The sequence below is a fragment of the Anas acuta genome, chromosome 11, assembly GCF_963932015.1.
Source record: "Anas acuta chromosome 11, bAnaAcu1.1, whole genome shotgun sequence".
In the NCBI taxonomy this organism is placed as follows: domain Eukaryota; kingdom Metazoa; phylum Chordata; class Aves; order Anseriformes; family Anatidae; genus Anas; species Anas acuta.
In genome coordinates, this window is record NC_088989.1 from 5476994 (window position 1) to 5493611 (window position 16618).

At 38.3% G+C, this 16618-nt stretch overlaps 1 protein-coding gene across 1 annotated transcript; it reads left to right on the top strand.

Annotated features, from left to right (window-relative positions):
* The first annotated feature begins 178 nt into the window (after positions 1-178).
* TMF1 (TATA element modulatory factor 1) lies at positions 179-16372 on the top strand. Its single transcript, XM_068694492.1, has 17 exons — positions 179-459; positions 2187-3421; positions 4845-4948; positions 5789-5915; positions 6186-6291; positions 6915-7057; positions 7577-7743; positions 7909-8065; positions 8539-8631; positions 8810-8966; positions 9397-9589; positions 9898-9967; positions 10046-10138; positions 11193-11303; positions 11686-11832; positions 12293-12418; positions 13221-16372. The coding sequence occupies exons 1-17, from the start codon at positions 318-320 to the stop codon at positions 13362-13364; spliced, it is 3315 nt and encodes a 1104-aa protein (XP_068550593.1). The 5' UTR covers positions 179-317; the 3' UTR covers positions 13365-16372.
* The last annotated feature ends 246 nt before the right edge of the window (positions 16373-16618 follow it).

Here is a 16618-nt window from a genome sequence, read left to right on the forward strand (position 1 = left end):
GCGAATTTAAAGGGCGAGGTTTAAACCAGCGCCTGTTTTTTTGGGTCGAAGCGGCGTTTAATTCCTGTCAGTGCCAGCAGGGAAACGAGGCGGGAGCAACCCGCCCGCCATGACGGGACGGAGGCGGGGGCAGGCAGCTCCTCCCGCCCGCCATGGGCGGCTGCGCGCCGGGCCCTTGGCGACGTGGAGCGGGCGGGCGCGCAGGCGCCGAGCCCAGCCCAGCCCAGCGCAGGCCGAGGCCGAGGCCGAGGCCGCCGGCCCCGCCGCTGCCCGGGAGCGGGGCTCCGAGGGCCCGGGGCCGCTGCTCCGGCCGGAGGATGAGCTGGTTCAACGCCTCGCAGCTGTCCAGCTTCGCCAAGCAGGCGCTGTCTCAGGCCCAGAAGTCCATCGACCGGGTGCTGGACATCCAGGCCGAGGAGAGCCCCTGGCCCGACGCCGTCATCCCCGACTACAGCGAGGGTAAGCGGCCGGCCTGGCCGAGTCCTCAGCCCCTGCCCCTTTTTAAAGCTTTTTTTTTTCCCCGTTTACTGAGGAATTCAGGTGATAAGATATCAGGAAAATGAGGTATGTGAGGAAAATGGGTGATAAAAACAGTTCCGTGAATAAAAAGGTAGGAATAGTGTTCTTCTTGAGGCACACGTAGGTGCGTTGTGACAGGAGGAGCAGGGCAGAAGCCCAAAGCTGGTGGCACCAAGTGAAGTTTCCACTTCTTGTGGCAGCGACGTTGTGATCCTGCAGCATCTGCTGAAAGGAGCCCAGCGCTGGAAGAACGGGCACGGCGTGGAGATGAGGAACCAGCTCTCTGCTACCTGTGGGGTGCTAGCACAGAGGCCAAAGGGACGGTCAATCCGAAATTGGTGCTTTGAGATGGACAAACAGGAAGGCAACCTCATGCTAAAATCTTGTTTCTGTAAATAGTACATTAAGAACAAATAAAGTAAAAGTTGGGAAACTAACTCTTCTGGAACCAGTGTCCTTACTGCAGCTATCTCTAGAACTGTTTGTGGTATGAAGCTATTTCCAGGTATACCCACAGCAGAGTGAGGTTTCTGAAAATTGAAAGCTAAAGCAATTGAAAGTGTTTTCTAGGTTGCTCAACTAAGCCCAATTTTGCATATCTTCAGACTGTTGGGGGAGGAGGGGCTTGTCAGTCACATACTGGCAGTGTCTTATGCAGGAATTGTTTATAGCATCTTGTGTAGCACTTAATCTCTTGAAACTTGTCCAAACAATCTTTTTAATTTCATTTATATCTTCTTATCCGTAGTACTGCTGTAATTCATAAGGAAAACAGCCAAAATCAGGCTACTTTTGTTTTGCCTGAAATAAATAATTAGAAGTAACTGGCTGATAACTTTCATTTAGGCCAGCTTCAGAACTCCTCAATTCAGTGTTTTTCCACAGGAGAAGGAGACGGTCATCTTAGTTCTGCTGTGTGTTGTCAGCTTCGTGCTGTCACTTAGTGTGTGAGGAAAATATGAGGTCTGTCACAAACTGAAAGGGCAAGAACTCTTCTAGTGTAAATCCTACAAATACTTTTTGTAGATAATATGAAAATACACAACACAAGCCTTTTTCCCGTTTCCTATAATGACTTATGAAGCGTTTGTCTGTGCTATTGGCTGATAAATGTTAAGACCTAGTAGTAGTTCCTTGTTTTCTAATCTGTAACTTCTGAACTACAGCTCTGCTGTTTGTTTTGCCTAGCCTACTATCAGTACAGGAAGCAGGATGCTGCATTCCTTCTGTCTTGTTCCCTGTGCAAAGGCAACACTTGCTTTCTGTGTCTGAAAAGGCTTCAGATGTGCCCTTATGCAAGGCCATGGAATGCTGCATGGGCTCTTTTCCCCTTCCAAGGCACTTTTCTCCATTTTCTTTCTGAAATTCTCTGTCTTGGAGTTACTGGTATAATTTTTGTATGGCTTCTTTTATGCCTTTCCTCAAGTTACTGTTTAACGTGTCCTTAAGTCCTTGAATTACTTCATTTATCCCTTAACTTTCTTTTGTTTTGTTTAAAGATCAGTCCTAAGCTTTGTCAGGAAGTAGAAACAAAATGTTGCTGTTTGCACTTGTGTTAATATTTGCTTTATACAATACAGAAGCCTTTTTTTTCTGAAATGTTGCACGTAAAAAGACAGTTACTGAAAAATAATTGTTTTCTTGGCATGTCTTTTTTATCGTTTTAGGAACAAATTCTCTCATAAGTGGAGGATGGGATACATCTTCCTGGGGTCTAAGTTCAAATGCAGAACCACAGAATCAGCCAATATCGCCAACAGCAATCACCAAACCAGTGAGGAGAACGGTAGTAGATGAATCTGAAAACTTCTTCAGTGCCTTTCTCTCTCCAACAGACGTTCAGAATATACAGAAAAATCCAGTGGTGTCCAAACCTCCAGCCAAATCACAGCGACCCAAAGAGGAGGTGAAAAGCACTTTACAGGAGGCTCAGCACCCCAGTCAGCTGGAAGTACCTGTGACGACAGAGGCAGAAGTGAAGGATTCCTCTGCAGCTGGCCTAGTGGACTTGAAAAACCTTGATATTCCCAAGGAGGAACCAGAAGAGAATTCTGTGCTCAGTGCCAAGCATGAAGAAAGCACGGATGAGGTTCCTGACAAAAAGGTGTCTGCTCTAAATCTGAAAGAACCTGAAGATGCGCTCAGTGAAAAATCCAGCGCAGGGGAGGATGGAACGGGAGGTGGAACGGGTAGCACTTCACAGTCTCTTAATGCAGGTACAAAAGACGTGGGTTTGGAACCTAAGGAGCAAAAAACTGAGGACAGGCAAAGCAATACGCCGTCACCTCCAATTAGCACATTCTCTTCGGGGACATCCACAACGAGTGATATTGAGGTTTTGGACCACGAAAGTGTAATAAGTGAGAGCTCAGTAAGTTCGAGACAAGAAGCTGCAGATTCAAAATCCAGTCTCCACCTAATGCAGACATCATTTCAGCTTTTATCTACGTCTGCCTGTGCGGATTATAATCGTTTAGATGACTTTCAAAAAATGACCGAGAGCTGCTGCTCCTCGGATGCTTTTGAAAGAATAGATTCGTTTAGTGTACAGTCGTTAGATAGTAGGAGTGTCAGTGAGATCAATTCAGACGACGAATTATCAGGCAGGGCTTGTACTTCAGCATCTGTCACTGTCAGTCCTTCTGCACCGAAGACAGAAACGGTTGATGCCCTGAAAAGTAAATCTGAAGATGTAAATGACAGTCCCGTGTTACATGCTGAGGAAGCTGAGATGGAAGAGAGTGGCAGAAGCGCGACCCCTGTTAATTCCGAGCAGCCAGATGTTTTGGTTACTACCGTGCAAACTGATGAAGAACAGGTTGTGAAAGAGGAGACTGAGCCACAGCAGGATGTTGGTGAAAAGTCGCTGGAAGAGGACTCTGAAAAGCAAGAGCTTAAAAAGGTAACGGCAAGCACACCCTTTAAATATGGATGGGACTCCCATCACCTCATTATAGAGGTGTTAGGTTCACCTTAGTGAATTGATTAATGCTGAATTAACTTGTAGAAAATTCTTTACTCTTCTGCAGCGGAAGAATACTGGTGCAGTTTTTGGGCAGATCATTTTGGGTTTCACTTAAGTTCAATTGTCAGTATTGTGAGTTGTGACTACTGCTAGCAAGCAGGAAGCCTTGATAAGTCAGATGTGTTATTTTGTGTGGTACAAACTTTTAAAAAGAAAGGTACATTAGGTATTTTAATGAAGAAGATAGGTATCATTATGGATAATTAATAGATATGAAGAAATCTGGATGGCTAGCTTAAATAGATGGGTTAACTAGAGATGTGGAGGAACAAGTAGGATACTTCAGAGTGTAGAAAGCTAAACTGGAGCTTTGTGTGCACTATGTTTTTCCATTTCCTCCGTCACCTTCCTGTCCCTCTGTTCTTGTTTTTAAATTCTGAGATGTTTTGACATGTTTTACTTTTTTTTTTTTCTTCTCTGCATTTTGTTTCAGACGTAGTGTTTTTGCATACTATCTGACATAGGTGGGCCCTACTCTTGGCCATGCTCTGTAGGTGTGTTTGCAGTACCGATAGCATTTCTAACAGTAATAAGGGAAAAGCAATTGCTTATGGGAGTTTGTAAAGCCCCAGACTAATCTGTATTTTAAGGAAAGCAATTTTTGGTGTAAATTGTAGAGAATGTCACTAATTCCTTAGGAAAGTCCACGGAATGCTGTACCAAAGTTTTCTGATCTTACTGAATAATTTAAGGGAAATGTTAATGAACCATAGCAGATTTTGTCTTTCACTGCCGTGCTGAGTGACATTTACAAAATCTGTTTAATTACTTTATGTTGTTATATATGTCTGTGTTACTTCTCTATGCTTAGCTTTCTAAAATCTGATATTATATAATTTTGATGATGTATTAAGATTTCCTGACTCTGCCTGGAAGTTTACTTTCCTCATCCAATGCTATCAGTTTGCAGAAGAGACCTTTTCAAATGTAAATTATCTGGTGATTCTGTAGAGAGTGGTATGAGGAGCACAGCAGGAGTCTCAATGGTTAATGCTAGCTCTGTTTAAAAACTCTGTAATTGAATATAACTTAATTTTGTTGGGGAGCTTAGCTGAGCCAGGTATACTTAACAGGATTTTTTGTTAAAACTCTAGTAAACTGGTATCTTGTGTTTAGCTATTGCCTAGTTTTACATTAATGTGGCAGAAAAATGGTCATCTTCACTATCTTAAGCTTCTTAATTCTTTTAGGAATTTGAACTAAAACTTTAATGTTGGAGGGGGGGGGAGAAAGGGGAAGCCTCCCCCTCTCGTGTTTTAATTGTCCCATTCATCTGATGTTCGTGATAATTTTTTTCCAGATGATTGATTCATTAACAGAGAAGCTGGAGAAGAGAGAAACACAGTTATTAAGTACAAGTAAAGAAAAGGCGCGCCTGGAAGAAGCTTATGATAACCTAAAAGAGTAAGTATGAAAATAGACAGTCATTGCTGTAACTAACTTTACTGTAACACAAACAATATTACAATGCAAATATTGTCATTTATGGCTGAATGATGAAACAGGTGCCTTCTATAACTAGAGCGAAGGTTGCAAAGGATATGCCCTGTTTAGAAAATGTGGAAATAAAAATACCATTACAGCACATGCAATCTGTTTTATTTCTTGGGGCCAAAACCTCTTTTGGGAAGGCTGGTGAGAAACAGGTATGAGGAGACAAATTTCAATATTAATAAAGATCTTTATTATAAGACTGGGTTTTGATATTAAGGGAGACTGACTGCTCTGATACAGATAGATTAACTTGATTTACAAAGTGGTTTGCTGACTAAAACTGAGGCAGTGAAAGCATGGTAGGAAGATTGGTTGTAGGAAAAACCAGAATTAATTGTTTAATTCAGTTGGAATAAAAAATGAAAAGTTGAATTTGCCAATTTACTGATCAAATACGAGGTGTGGAAATTTATGGATAATATGTGAAGATATTATTTAATTATTGATCTTAACTTTAAAAAAAAGTTTAATCATTTGCCCTGTACATGGTACAGACTAAGGTTATTCTGAAAGAACTTGATTAAGGAGCAAAACATTTAAGGTAAATCCAGAGTTTTGCTGTTTTCACTGTTAAATTACTGAATTAATAAAGATCTTTGGTACTTCTAATATGGATGTGTTTTTTGAGCTGTTGGTAAAATGTGTAAAAATTATAAACACATATTAAAAGCATTTAAGACAGCCTGTTGCAAACTGTTTGGGATGTCACATAACCGTGAAGCTGTTCTGAAATGTTAATTTTAAATGTAGTGAGGTGTTCAGAATGAAAGAAGAAACCAGTAGCATCTCGTCTCTTAAAGAGGAGTTTGCTCAGCGAATAGCGGATGCTGAAAAGAAGCTCCAGCTTGCATGCAAGGAAAGAGATGCAGCTAAAAAGGTAACCGGCTTTTTAATGAAACTAATCCTTGGAGGTTTTTAAAACTTGATGGAATAAGGCTCTGAGCAATCTGATTTGACTTGGAAGTTAGCTTTACTTTAAATATAAGGTTGGATCAGATAACTTGCAGAGGTCCCTTTCCAGCCTAATTTTTTTTTTGAAGAAAAGCCTTTTGAGAGGGAGGGGAAAAGAAGGTGACCAGTGCAATTGTGCCTCTAGCCATAAATATATTCTAATGAATGGTCCTAAGTATTTTGATCTGTTCTTTAGGAAGTAAAGACTGTTAAAGAAGAATTGGCTACTAGACTTAATACTAATGAAACTGCTGAATTACTGAAAGAAAAAGAAGAACAAATCAAAGGATTGATGGAGGAAGGTAAGATTTTAATTTTTGAAGCAAAACTTCGTAGAATAATTTGAAATATACTGTTTTCACATAAAAGCCTCCCTTATGTGGGGAAGACAGTTTATTTGAAGCATGTTAGATGTGTCTATACGTTTAAACTATTTAGTTAATGGCACAGAGCAGCAGAGTCCATCAGTCAAATGCAGATGGCTGGAAGGATAGTTTTTGTGGCATGCATTAATAGGTACCATGAGATAAGACCACTGTGCAGTACAGTGTTCTGTGCTCCATTTGGCAAAGATCTGACCAGAGCATTGTTCAAGTCATTTCTACGGTATCTCCTCTACTACTTCTTAACTTTAGAAGTAAATTGTAGTTGTTAAACTAAGTGGCCATTATGTTTATGTCCTGGTAAGATGATTTTGCTTGCTTTCAAAGCCTTTTCAGTGACTATTCTATCTGAATATAGCTTGGTGTAGTGAGGTCATTTTGAGGTGGACTGGAAACTTAAGAATTTGCATGAAAATACAAGTAAATGTTTCATTATATGTTTGGCTATTACACAGGGCTGGAGGGCAGAGAAAGGTGTGAAAGGAGACTGTTCATAAAATAGCTGACAATATGTGCTAACTTCATGTATGTTTTCTTTACAGGAGAAAAGCTTTCCAAACAGCAGCTACACAATTCCAACATGATTAAGAAATTAAGAGCAAAGGAGAAAGAAAGAGAAAATATTAACACAAAGCAGAACAAAAAGATCAAGGAACTGGAAGAAGAGTTGCAACATTTAAAACAGGTGAGATTAAAAAAAAAAAAAAAGCTTTTTAGATTAGCTGCAGAGTAGCCTTGTGGGGAAGCTCTAGGTAGCCTTTTTTTATCTTTCATGGGAGACTATTCTAACTGATATTACTGGAACACTAAGATGTGATTTCAGTAGTTTTAAATTGCAGTTGTATCTTATTCCAGCTGCTTTTTTGCACTTGTGTTGTTGGTTATCGGATAATGGGCTGATGAAATTTGAGTTGAAAAAACTGTACTGGCCAAATCTGGGCAGTTTTCTTGATTGGTTTGTGAGTTCAATCAAGGACGTGCAAGCAGAAGATCTAGCATGAGGAAATATGTGAAATTGTGTGGTGAAGAAGTGCTCCCTCCTCTGGAGAGATTGCCGTTCTCTTTTGCAACATGTTAGATCACTACAGTCGCTTTGTGTAACTTAATTCTGGATCCGTCACCACACTTGTCATTGTCATTGCTCAGGTGGTGTGATCCACCCCATGTGCTGGGATTAATCTAATACTTGTTTGCTCTCCAATAGGTACTTGATGGCAAGGAAGACCTTGAGAAGCAGCATCGAGATAATATTAAACAACTGAACAGTGTTGTTGAGAGACAAGAAAAGGATCTTGCTAAGCTTCAGGCAGAAGTGGAAGACCTTGAAGAACGGAACAGAAGCGTGCAGGCAGCACTCGACAGTGCGTACAAGTAAGCAGATGTTTGGGTGCCTGTCTTGAACTGTACAATCAGTTTCCATGTCTATTTTTTTGTGCGATGAATCAAGATGCTGCAATGATACATAATGAAGTTATTTGTGAAGTCACAGTTGGCATTGTATGAACTGCAAAATGCATGGCTTTTCTTCTCCCCCAGGGAACTTGCTGATCTTCATAAAGCTAATGCTACAAAGGACAGTGAGGCACAAGAAGCAGCCCTAAGTCGGGAAATGAAGGCAAAGGAAGAGCTTGGGTTAGCTCTGGAGAAGGCCCAGGATGAGGCACGACAGCAACAAGAAGCTTTGGCAATTCAGGTGAGTCTTAAATGTGATGAATAGAAATTACTGAATGAAGAGATGTACTTGGGTGGGGTGTGCATTTGCCATAATGAACCAGACACGATATTAGGTGGAACTCATTTCTGTCTACTAAGCAATACTTAGTGGATTTCTTTGCTGTAAACTTGAGTTCAGCCTCTAGTGGTAGTTGTGCTAAACTTTAGAATTCTATTTTCTTTAAGAAAAGACTTCTAATTTTACTTGTCTAAATAAAGTTACTTTGACAATTTGCATATTTAAGTCTGTAGTGGTTGAATCATAATGCAAAGCTTAAAAATATAATTGGACAAAATATTTAGTGATACATACATTACATAACTATTTGTGTGCTTGCAAAGCTCAAGCCTTTAACTTGTACCCCATCTGATGTTCTTTTAAATGGGAGAGCAATGGGTAGATGGCACTGTGATGTTTGGCAAGAGATTAGTGACAATGCCTTGCTTGTTTAGGTGTCAGACCTGAGGCTAGCGCTGCAACGTGCAGAACAGCAGGCAGCGAGAAAAGAAGATTATTTACGCCAGGAAATCAGTGAACTACAACAGGTACTGTAGCAAATAAGACAATGCCAACTTGTATCTGCAAGAAGAACTTCTAAAAACTGAAAACAAAAAGCTAACATGTCATTAATAAATAGCCTATGTAATAAGCTGATTTAGTGTGATAGCATTTTAGTCCATTACATAGTTTTAAAGCTTTAATATGTTTAATTTCTGATTTCAGAGACTCCAGGAAGCAGAAAGCCGGAACCAAGAACTAAGTCAAAGTGTTACATCTGCTACGCGACCACTTCTCCGGCAGATAGAAAATTTGCAAGCCACACTGGGAGCACAAACTTCTTCATGGGAAAAATTGGAAAAGAACCTTTCTGACAGACTTGGTAAGATGTTTTTAGCTTATACTGAGCTGTGAGACTCTTAATGAAGATGTGAGATAGCTGAAGGTAAATTGAAAGGACTTGATGTTGGCCCAAGGAGTATATGAGTGGGTTGAGAGGGATAAGCACAAAATGTTTTCCTGTAAGGAAATGATATGTGAGGTATTTTGCCAGGGTTCTTGGACAAGTAATTGTCTGTTTCCCTTTAATATAGTGTAACAAGATTGTAAGAGGTGTTATGGTATGCATGTACTTAGGACATCTGAAAGAAGCATGGACATTGAGACACTAAAAGCATACCAGCATTAAAAAAAAAAAAAAGTTGCCTCTAAAATACTGACAAAAAAACCCATTTTGATGCATAAATAATTGGACCACATTATAGCTGTGTGAGCCTAAAAGGTAAATTCCCTGTCTTTTTATTTATTATTAGGTGAGTCTCAAACTCTTCTAGCTGCAGCTGCTGAGAGAGAACGGGCTGCTACAGAAGAGCTTCTGTCTAATAAAATTCAGATGTCTTCTACTGAGTCTCAGAATAGTCTTTTAAGGCAAGAAAATACTCGCCTTCAGGCTCAGCTGGAAGTGGAGAGAAACAAATTGAAGAAAATGGAAGATGAAAACAGTAGGTGAGTGAAATGAAGTAAGCTATCTATTATATAACCATCTGCTGAAAATCTTTGTAAGCTGCAAGATCTCTTTGGGTGTTGATACTACTGTAAAAAAAAAAAAAAAAAAAGATGACAACTCCTAAGAAAGCTTCCAAACTTGTTAAGGATCTTTCGTTTCATACTAACGATTGTCTGAAGCCTGTTACTTTCACAGTGCTTTAAAATCTTGAAGCTGTGTGTGTATTAAAATTTGCTGTGGTTTAACTCCGGTAGACAGCTAAACGCCACGCAGCTCTGCACTTACTTCCTGTACCTCTTCATTGTAGGTACGAGGTTGAACTAGAAGGACTCAAAGATGAATATGCAAAAACCTTGGAAGATGCAAAGAAAGAAAAGGTATTGTCTATTTCCTCTCTAAACTGTTACTGACACCTCTGCTGGTAGGGGGTTAACAGCCTGTATTTATTTTTGTAGACGCTGCTAACTACTCAGTTAGAAATGGAGAAAATGAAGGTTGAACAGGAAAGAAAGAAGGCCATTCTTGTGCAAGAAGCAGCAAAGGAGAAGGTACCAAAACCTGATATTTGTGTTCAGTTTTATTGAGACTATCCCTATTCTGCTGGTTTTCTAGAATCTGAAACTGTGGCAAGCAAAAAAATGGGCTTAAAGCAGTGCAGTATATACTGAGAACCTAGGCATTGGGAACTTCTCTTTTTCTTTATTGTGCCTGCCTTTTATTTCCACTGAAATAAGTGCTTTTGTGAAACACGCTGAAGTAAGTCTTTACGTAATACTCTATTTATCCTGAGAAAAGATAAAATACAGATACTGATTGTTTTAACCTTTTGATTTATGAATGCTCTGGGATTCATCTTCTGAAGCTCCTTGTTTTCTTTGCTTACACTGCAAGCATTGCTTCTCCTGAATTCCTGTTCTGGGTTTCACATGGTTGTGTGCAATGTGCCGCATGCCTTCCAGCTTAAGTCACAAGTCACAAAATGGGCCTCCAGAGTCAGTAACTTTGTTCCTGCTGATTAGCAGTTGATGTTTGAGTAAAACCGTTTCTATTTTGGTTACTTATTGCTTCTAGTTATAAAATCTAACTGCTTTATCCTTCAGAGGCTAGTATTCGTTCAGATGCTGCCTTTAAAAGAGGTCAGTCTCTGGAAGGTATGTCAGTCATGAGAAATCTCAGCGTTGAGTTTGTAAACTTTAAAACAACAATAAACAAACAAAAATGAAGTTAACATACCTTCCAAAAAGAGACCTACTTCTGGTTATGTCATCCTTCCTGTGATGCTTTAGGACGTACAGAACTGCCTCTGCATCTCCCTTGGCTACTGAAAGAGAAGTTATTTTGCTGTAGTTTGCAACTTCTATGTCTTTGTTTCCTGAAAAGTCTAAAGAGTTAAGCACAGACTAGAAGCATTAGTAGCACAGTAATTCTTCATTATTGAACTTAACGTATGTTTTTTATAGGAGGGGAGAGGAAAGGGCAGTCTTTTTTTTTTTTTTTCATAAACTTTCACTGTCTTGCCAACTCTTTTCTGTAACTAACTGGTGGTGATGTGGGGTTTTTCTTGCGTGCTTTCTTAAAAATATATTTATTGTTTTATTTAAGGATCGGAAGTCATTTACAGCTGAAACAGTTTCAAGCACTCCGAGTATTTCACGTTCTAGTTCCATAAGTGGAGTTGACATGGCAGGTCTTCAGACATCTTTCCTCTCACAGGTATATATCAATAATATTGGCTTTTTGATATTTTTTTTTTTTTTTTTTTCAGTAAACTTATTAATGTTGAAAATGACTCTTCAGGAGTATACTGGTTTAGGTGAGGCAAAAACTATTTGTTTTTTATTCAAAAAATAAAGCATCTGTGAAAGCATAAAATGATGTTTTTTATTGCGGACCAATGCATATGGTTGTATGCATTGGTGCTGAGTTCACATCATTAATTTCAACTAGAAAATTTGAATAACACTGTTAGAAGTCAAACGGACTTCTTTTTACTAGCAATATTGGCTTAGTGCACAAGCCCACTATTTAGACGTGTTTATTCAAAGTGTGTACTTGTTTTGTTGGGTTTTAAGGTTCTCTAACCTTTTGTTTGTAGGATGATTCTCACGATCACTCATTTGGGCCAGTAGCTGCTAGTGGGAGTAATCTTTATGACGCTATAAGGATGGGAGCAGGTTCAAGTATAATTGAAAACCTTCAATCACAGCTAAAACTAAGAGAAGGAGAGATTTCACATCTACAGGTACTGTAGTTACTCTACTGTATAATGAAATGCAGTGCTTCTAAGGTTAAATATTAATTCAGTCAGTTTTGTTTCATTGATATTGTATTCAAAACGCTTGGTCCCACTCAGAGCAGACTGACAGTTCTGTTAACCAGGATAGCCAGTGTGTGTAGGGATGAGCAAGAGAAACATTTATTGCTTCCTCTCTTGTTTTGGGAAGGACCTATCAAAAAAAAATAACTTGCCTGTCTGGAGGAAGAAGAAGGGTGGTGGGGTGGGGAACACCACCCATCAGATCTGAATGAGAAGAAAGGGAGAGTGTTTCCAGGGGATGCGCTTTCTGGCTCATAGAAAAAGCTTTAATTACTGTTTTATTCTGGCTTACAATAAAAAGCTTTAATTGCCATTTCAGAATACTTTTTTTTTAATAAAAAAGGTATATTTTCTTTTTCCTAATTGTGAAACATATTTACCTTAGCTGGAAATTGGGAACCTTGAAAAAACTCGATCAATAATGGCAGAAGAATTGGTTAAATTAACAAATCAAAATGATGAACTTGAAGAAAAAGTGAGAGAAATACCAAAATTGCGTGCACAGTTAAAGGTAAGTGCATTTGTGTTGGCAATCTGATATGTTATTGTGTTTTTTTTTTTTTTTTTTAAATACCACTATCCATTTATGGTTATACTTAAAGGTCTTCCTAATCATAAATTACCTGCTATTTATTTATTGTAATCTGGTTATCCCTACTCCATGACTGGTAGTCACTTCAAAATGTAGCTGTAAAAATGTCTGCTGTGCATAAAATTGAATGCTAAATTGGGAAGAGAGTTATTTTTTTTCTTCACATAAGACACTTGTCTTGAAGTCTAGTCTTTAAGTGAAGGGAGTGTTCTGATAAACAGCCTGGATTTGTGAGAGTTAAAGGCTGAGTGCGTGCTTGGCAGTGATATAGTTAATGGGACAAATATTTTAATCCTCTAACCATATCAGAACTTAAAGTTGGGAAATAGTTTTGGAATAACTTTGGAAATGATTATTGTTCTATAAATACACAATTTAAATTTTCCCATGAAACGGTTCACAGACTCTGTTACTTCCTGTAGTAAAACTTAGGTGTAATTTGCTATTTTTAATGTGTGTGGCAACTGAACTTCAAAGTGCTTTCATAGTTCCACTGTAGCCAGCATTAATTCTTCATTGTCAAGCCAGCATTAATTCTTCATTGTTCATTTTTGACTTTGGAGTCTCTTCCTCTTATGTCTAGGGAATAAATCTAGCCATATTCAGACAGTCGGAGTCTTTTTGAAGAGTTCACTGTCATTATCAGTGTCATTGTAAAATACTTACACTTTGATAAACTAACACTAAAAAAATGGTCAAATAACAAACTCCATCATTGCAGGACTTGGATCAAAGATACAATACAATTCTTCAGATGTATGGAGAGAAAGCAGAGGAAGCTGAAGAACTACGATTAGATCTGGAGGATGTGAAAAACATGTACAAGACTCAGATAGATGAACTTTTAAAGCAAAGACAAAATTAACTCCTGCTGGAACTCTTACTATTGTAACAGATTGTATAGATAATTGTTTATGTAAATGCTGAATTTAAATGTCTTGTAAAAAAAAAAACAACTGTATGATAGAAAATGTCTATATAATAAGTTCATATGTTAAAAAAATCAATGCTTTAAGTGTCTTGTACTGTCTGCAGTTAAATTATTTGTGCAATATTTAAATTTTTTTAAGTCATCTCTGTATTTAAGTTTTTACTAAACGATGGACCATTTTACTTGTAAACAGTAGTGAGAGAGATGACCGTGACCTCCTGAGACAGCACTGGAAGGTATGAGTTTCACTAAAGCAGCCCTTCATTTGTAAACTTTGCATACCCGTGAAAAATATTAGAAGTCTTTCTAAACACGTTCGTAATACAAGTTTTTCTAAAATCTCGCTGGCTAACTTTTAATAACAAAATAGTAGTGGCTTGCTGTCTGAAACATAATTGATGGATATTTTTATGAAAGGAAAATCTTATATTTGTACTTGCAGTGTCTGAACATGATAGGACAATAGTTCTATAGTATAAAATAGTAATCTAAATTCAATTTTTTTCAAAGTCCTCTAAAGCAGAGTGTAACACTTAAGATGAAGTTGTAATTTACAAAGTTTCATCTGTCTATTGTTTGTGTTGTATCTCATGAGCTGTCTAGACAGCTGCTCTGCTTGTAATTCTAAATGTGGTTAAATTTTAACATCAAAAATACAAGTATTCAATATTTGCTCTAGGGTTGGATGCTGACTTTTAACAGTAGCTAAAACGGTTCAGAAGAATGCTGAAAAATATTTTAATGAAATAATTGCTGCTCTCATAATCGTTCCCTGTATATAAATAACAAGGTTTAGACTTTGGCAAAACTGTTCTGTGGCTTAATATAGTTTTCAAGCAAGTCTCCAGTGGCTGCAAAGCATTTCTCATGCCATTCTTTAAGTAAGGTATTGGTTAAATAGCATCCACGTGGCTTGACATTTAGCTGCGTTTTGGGTCATGTCAGAGGAAACTTCTGAATTGGACCCTTGGGAATGCTGAGAATCGGGGGAAGAAGCTTGCATCTTCCTCTGCATTCCAGACAGCAAATATTTCACTTCATCTCAGAATTGTGGCTGCAATAGGCACTCATGTGAAATACTCTGTAGTTTAAATTCTTTGCCTATCATGCTGTTGCCTCCACAGCGAGGGGTTTCGTTTGCATCTGTTTGCATTGTAACTTGTGTTAGAGAGCTCTGTTCCTGCTTGTGTGTTCAGTGGACAGAAAGAGACAAAGGATGTGAGTGATGAGAAGCTGCTTTTGGAGAAAAGCCTCTCAGTAATATAATTCATCTGCCTGTGAAAGATTTATTCCTTATTAGGAGAACAGTTAAGTCACTGGATTTACACAAGAGAGGGTAAGTTTGTGGAACAACCTAGTGCAGTGTGACATTCAGACATATTCTGAGGATTTCAATAAATCAATAGAGCAAGAACACTAAAAATTCCCTTAACTCCCCATCTGTCACAGAAATTTTAACTTCCCTAAATATAGGACTGCTTTTTTTTGGTTTTTTTTTTGTTTTTTTTTTTTTTGGGTGGTGATGGGCACAATCTACACTCTTATTGTCTTAGTTTCAGTTTTGGAAACCAAGGTAAAACCATTTTGTTAAAAAACAGAATTTAAAACCTTGCCATCATATTGAAGTGTACTTGGCATGCTTTAAATTTCAGAGGGAAAAAAAAAGCAACTGAAAACATTTGTTTGAACTTACTGACTTGTGGCATATTAAGTCAGAATTATGATGTACACCTGTTAGAAGCTCATCCATTTCTTGAAAAACAAAATGCAACAAAACAAACCTGTTTCATGAAGATTAATGTTTAGAAATTTTGTTTGTTTTCTATTGCAGTGAATCAATAAATCACTTTCACTTTTTTTTTTTTTTTTAAATAATCTTGGTACACAAATGGAGCACTTTCAAAAAAAAAAAATCGTTGTTTCATTTGGACTGATTATTAGTGCCAGTGTTTTTGAAGGTAACATTTCCTTTGTAATGTGTGAGTAGATGCTCCTTAAGGGCTGGCACAGGTGCAGGTTTGAGTGTGTCTCAGACTATCTTGGGTTTTCAGGAAGAGCTTGGGTAAATGTGAAATTTTAACATGCAGTCAGCATTAACTGTTTTAGATATAAAGCCTTTTGTCAGAATATTAGACTTGTATATTTTACAAAAGTAGACGTTAATACCTGCACCAACTATTTTTGGATTCTTATATCCTCCCTCAGTGCAACCTTTTACTATCACGTGGAGTGGCCTACTGTCTAAATTAAAGCCTTAGAAAACCAAGTAGCTGTTAGAAGGTAATGTAGACTTCCAAGTATTCTGTTTTGATCATCTTTGACATAGTTCTTTCTGGCTTGTTTTGAGGAAATGTTAAGATTAACGTGTACTAGGATCTGGGCACATTGCTATGACAGATTGCCTAGAAGGAAATAACATGCAAAAGGAAAGAATTTAGGTCAGAATACTGACATCCACTACCATTTAAATTTGTTACTTTTTAATCTATTTCTTGGGGAAATGGCTAATTTACACCTCATTCTCACTGCCTAGGCAAGTACAAAGAAATACTGTTTAAAAGCTTACTCAAAGTATACTGTTACTTTCTCATCCTTGGTAGATAATGGAAAGGCATCTGTTCATGGGGGGGGGGGGTTGGATGAGGTACAGGCTACACTGGTACAGGTTTCCCTGGGCATGATGTTTCATCCTTTATGAACAAAGGAGCAAATGTTAAGAATCCTGTGTATCCATACATTGTAGCAAGGGTTAGTTTTGTTATTTTTTTCCTGTTACAACTTTGTTACACTTTATGTATGTTTTGCTAAGGGCTACAATGATCCTTGAAACAGAATGGTTTATCACATGGTGAAAATGGAACCCTTGGTTTCTAATTGTAAAATGTGTATAAACTGTAAAAAGCACGGGGCAGGGTAAAATAAAATTTTACGCTAAGAGTGTGCTCTGATTCTCTTTGACATTTTTTTTTGGTAGGTTTTTCGTCTTGATAGGTGTGAAAGGAAAGCACTGAGGTTAGAAAGGGCTGTCAGATACATCCCAGGTACTCCTAGAGCTACACCCCTCGGTTAATCTTGTGGTGTCATGCGTGTTTAGGTACAAGAGCCGCGCTTATTTATAAATTCCCAGCGGTAATGGGATTAAAGATCATGAGGCATTGGGACTAATTTCCTTTATTGGAGTGCAAACA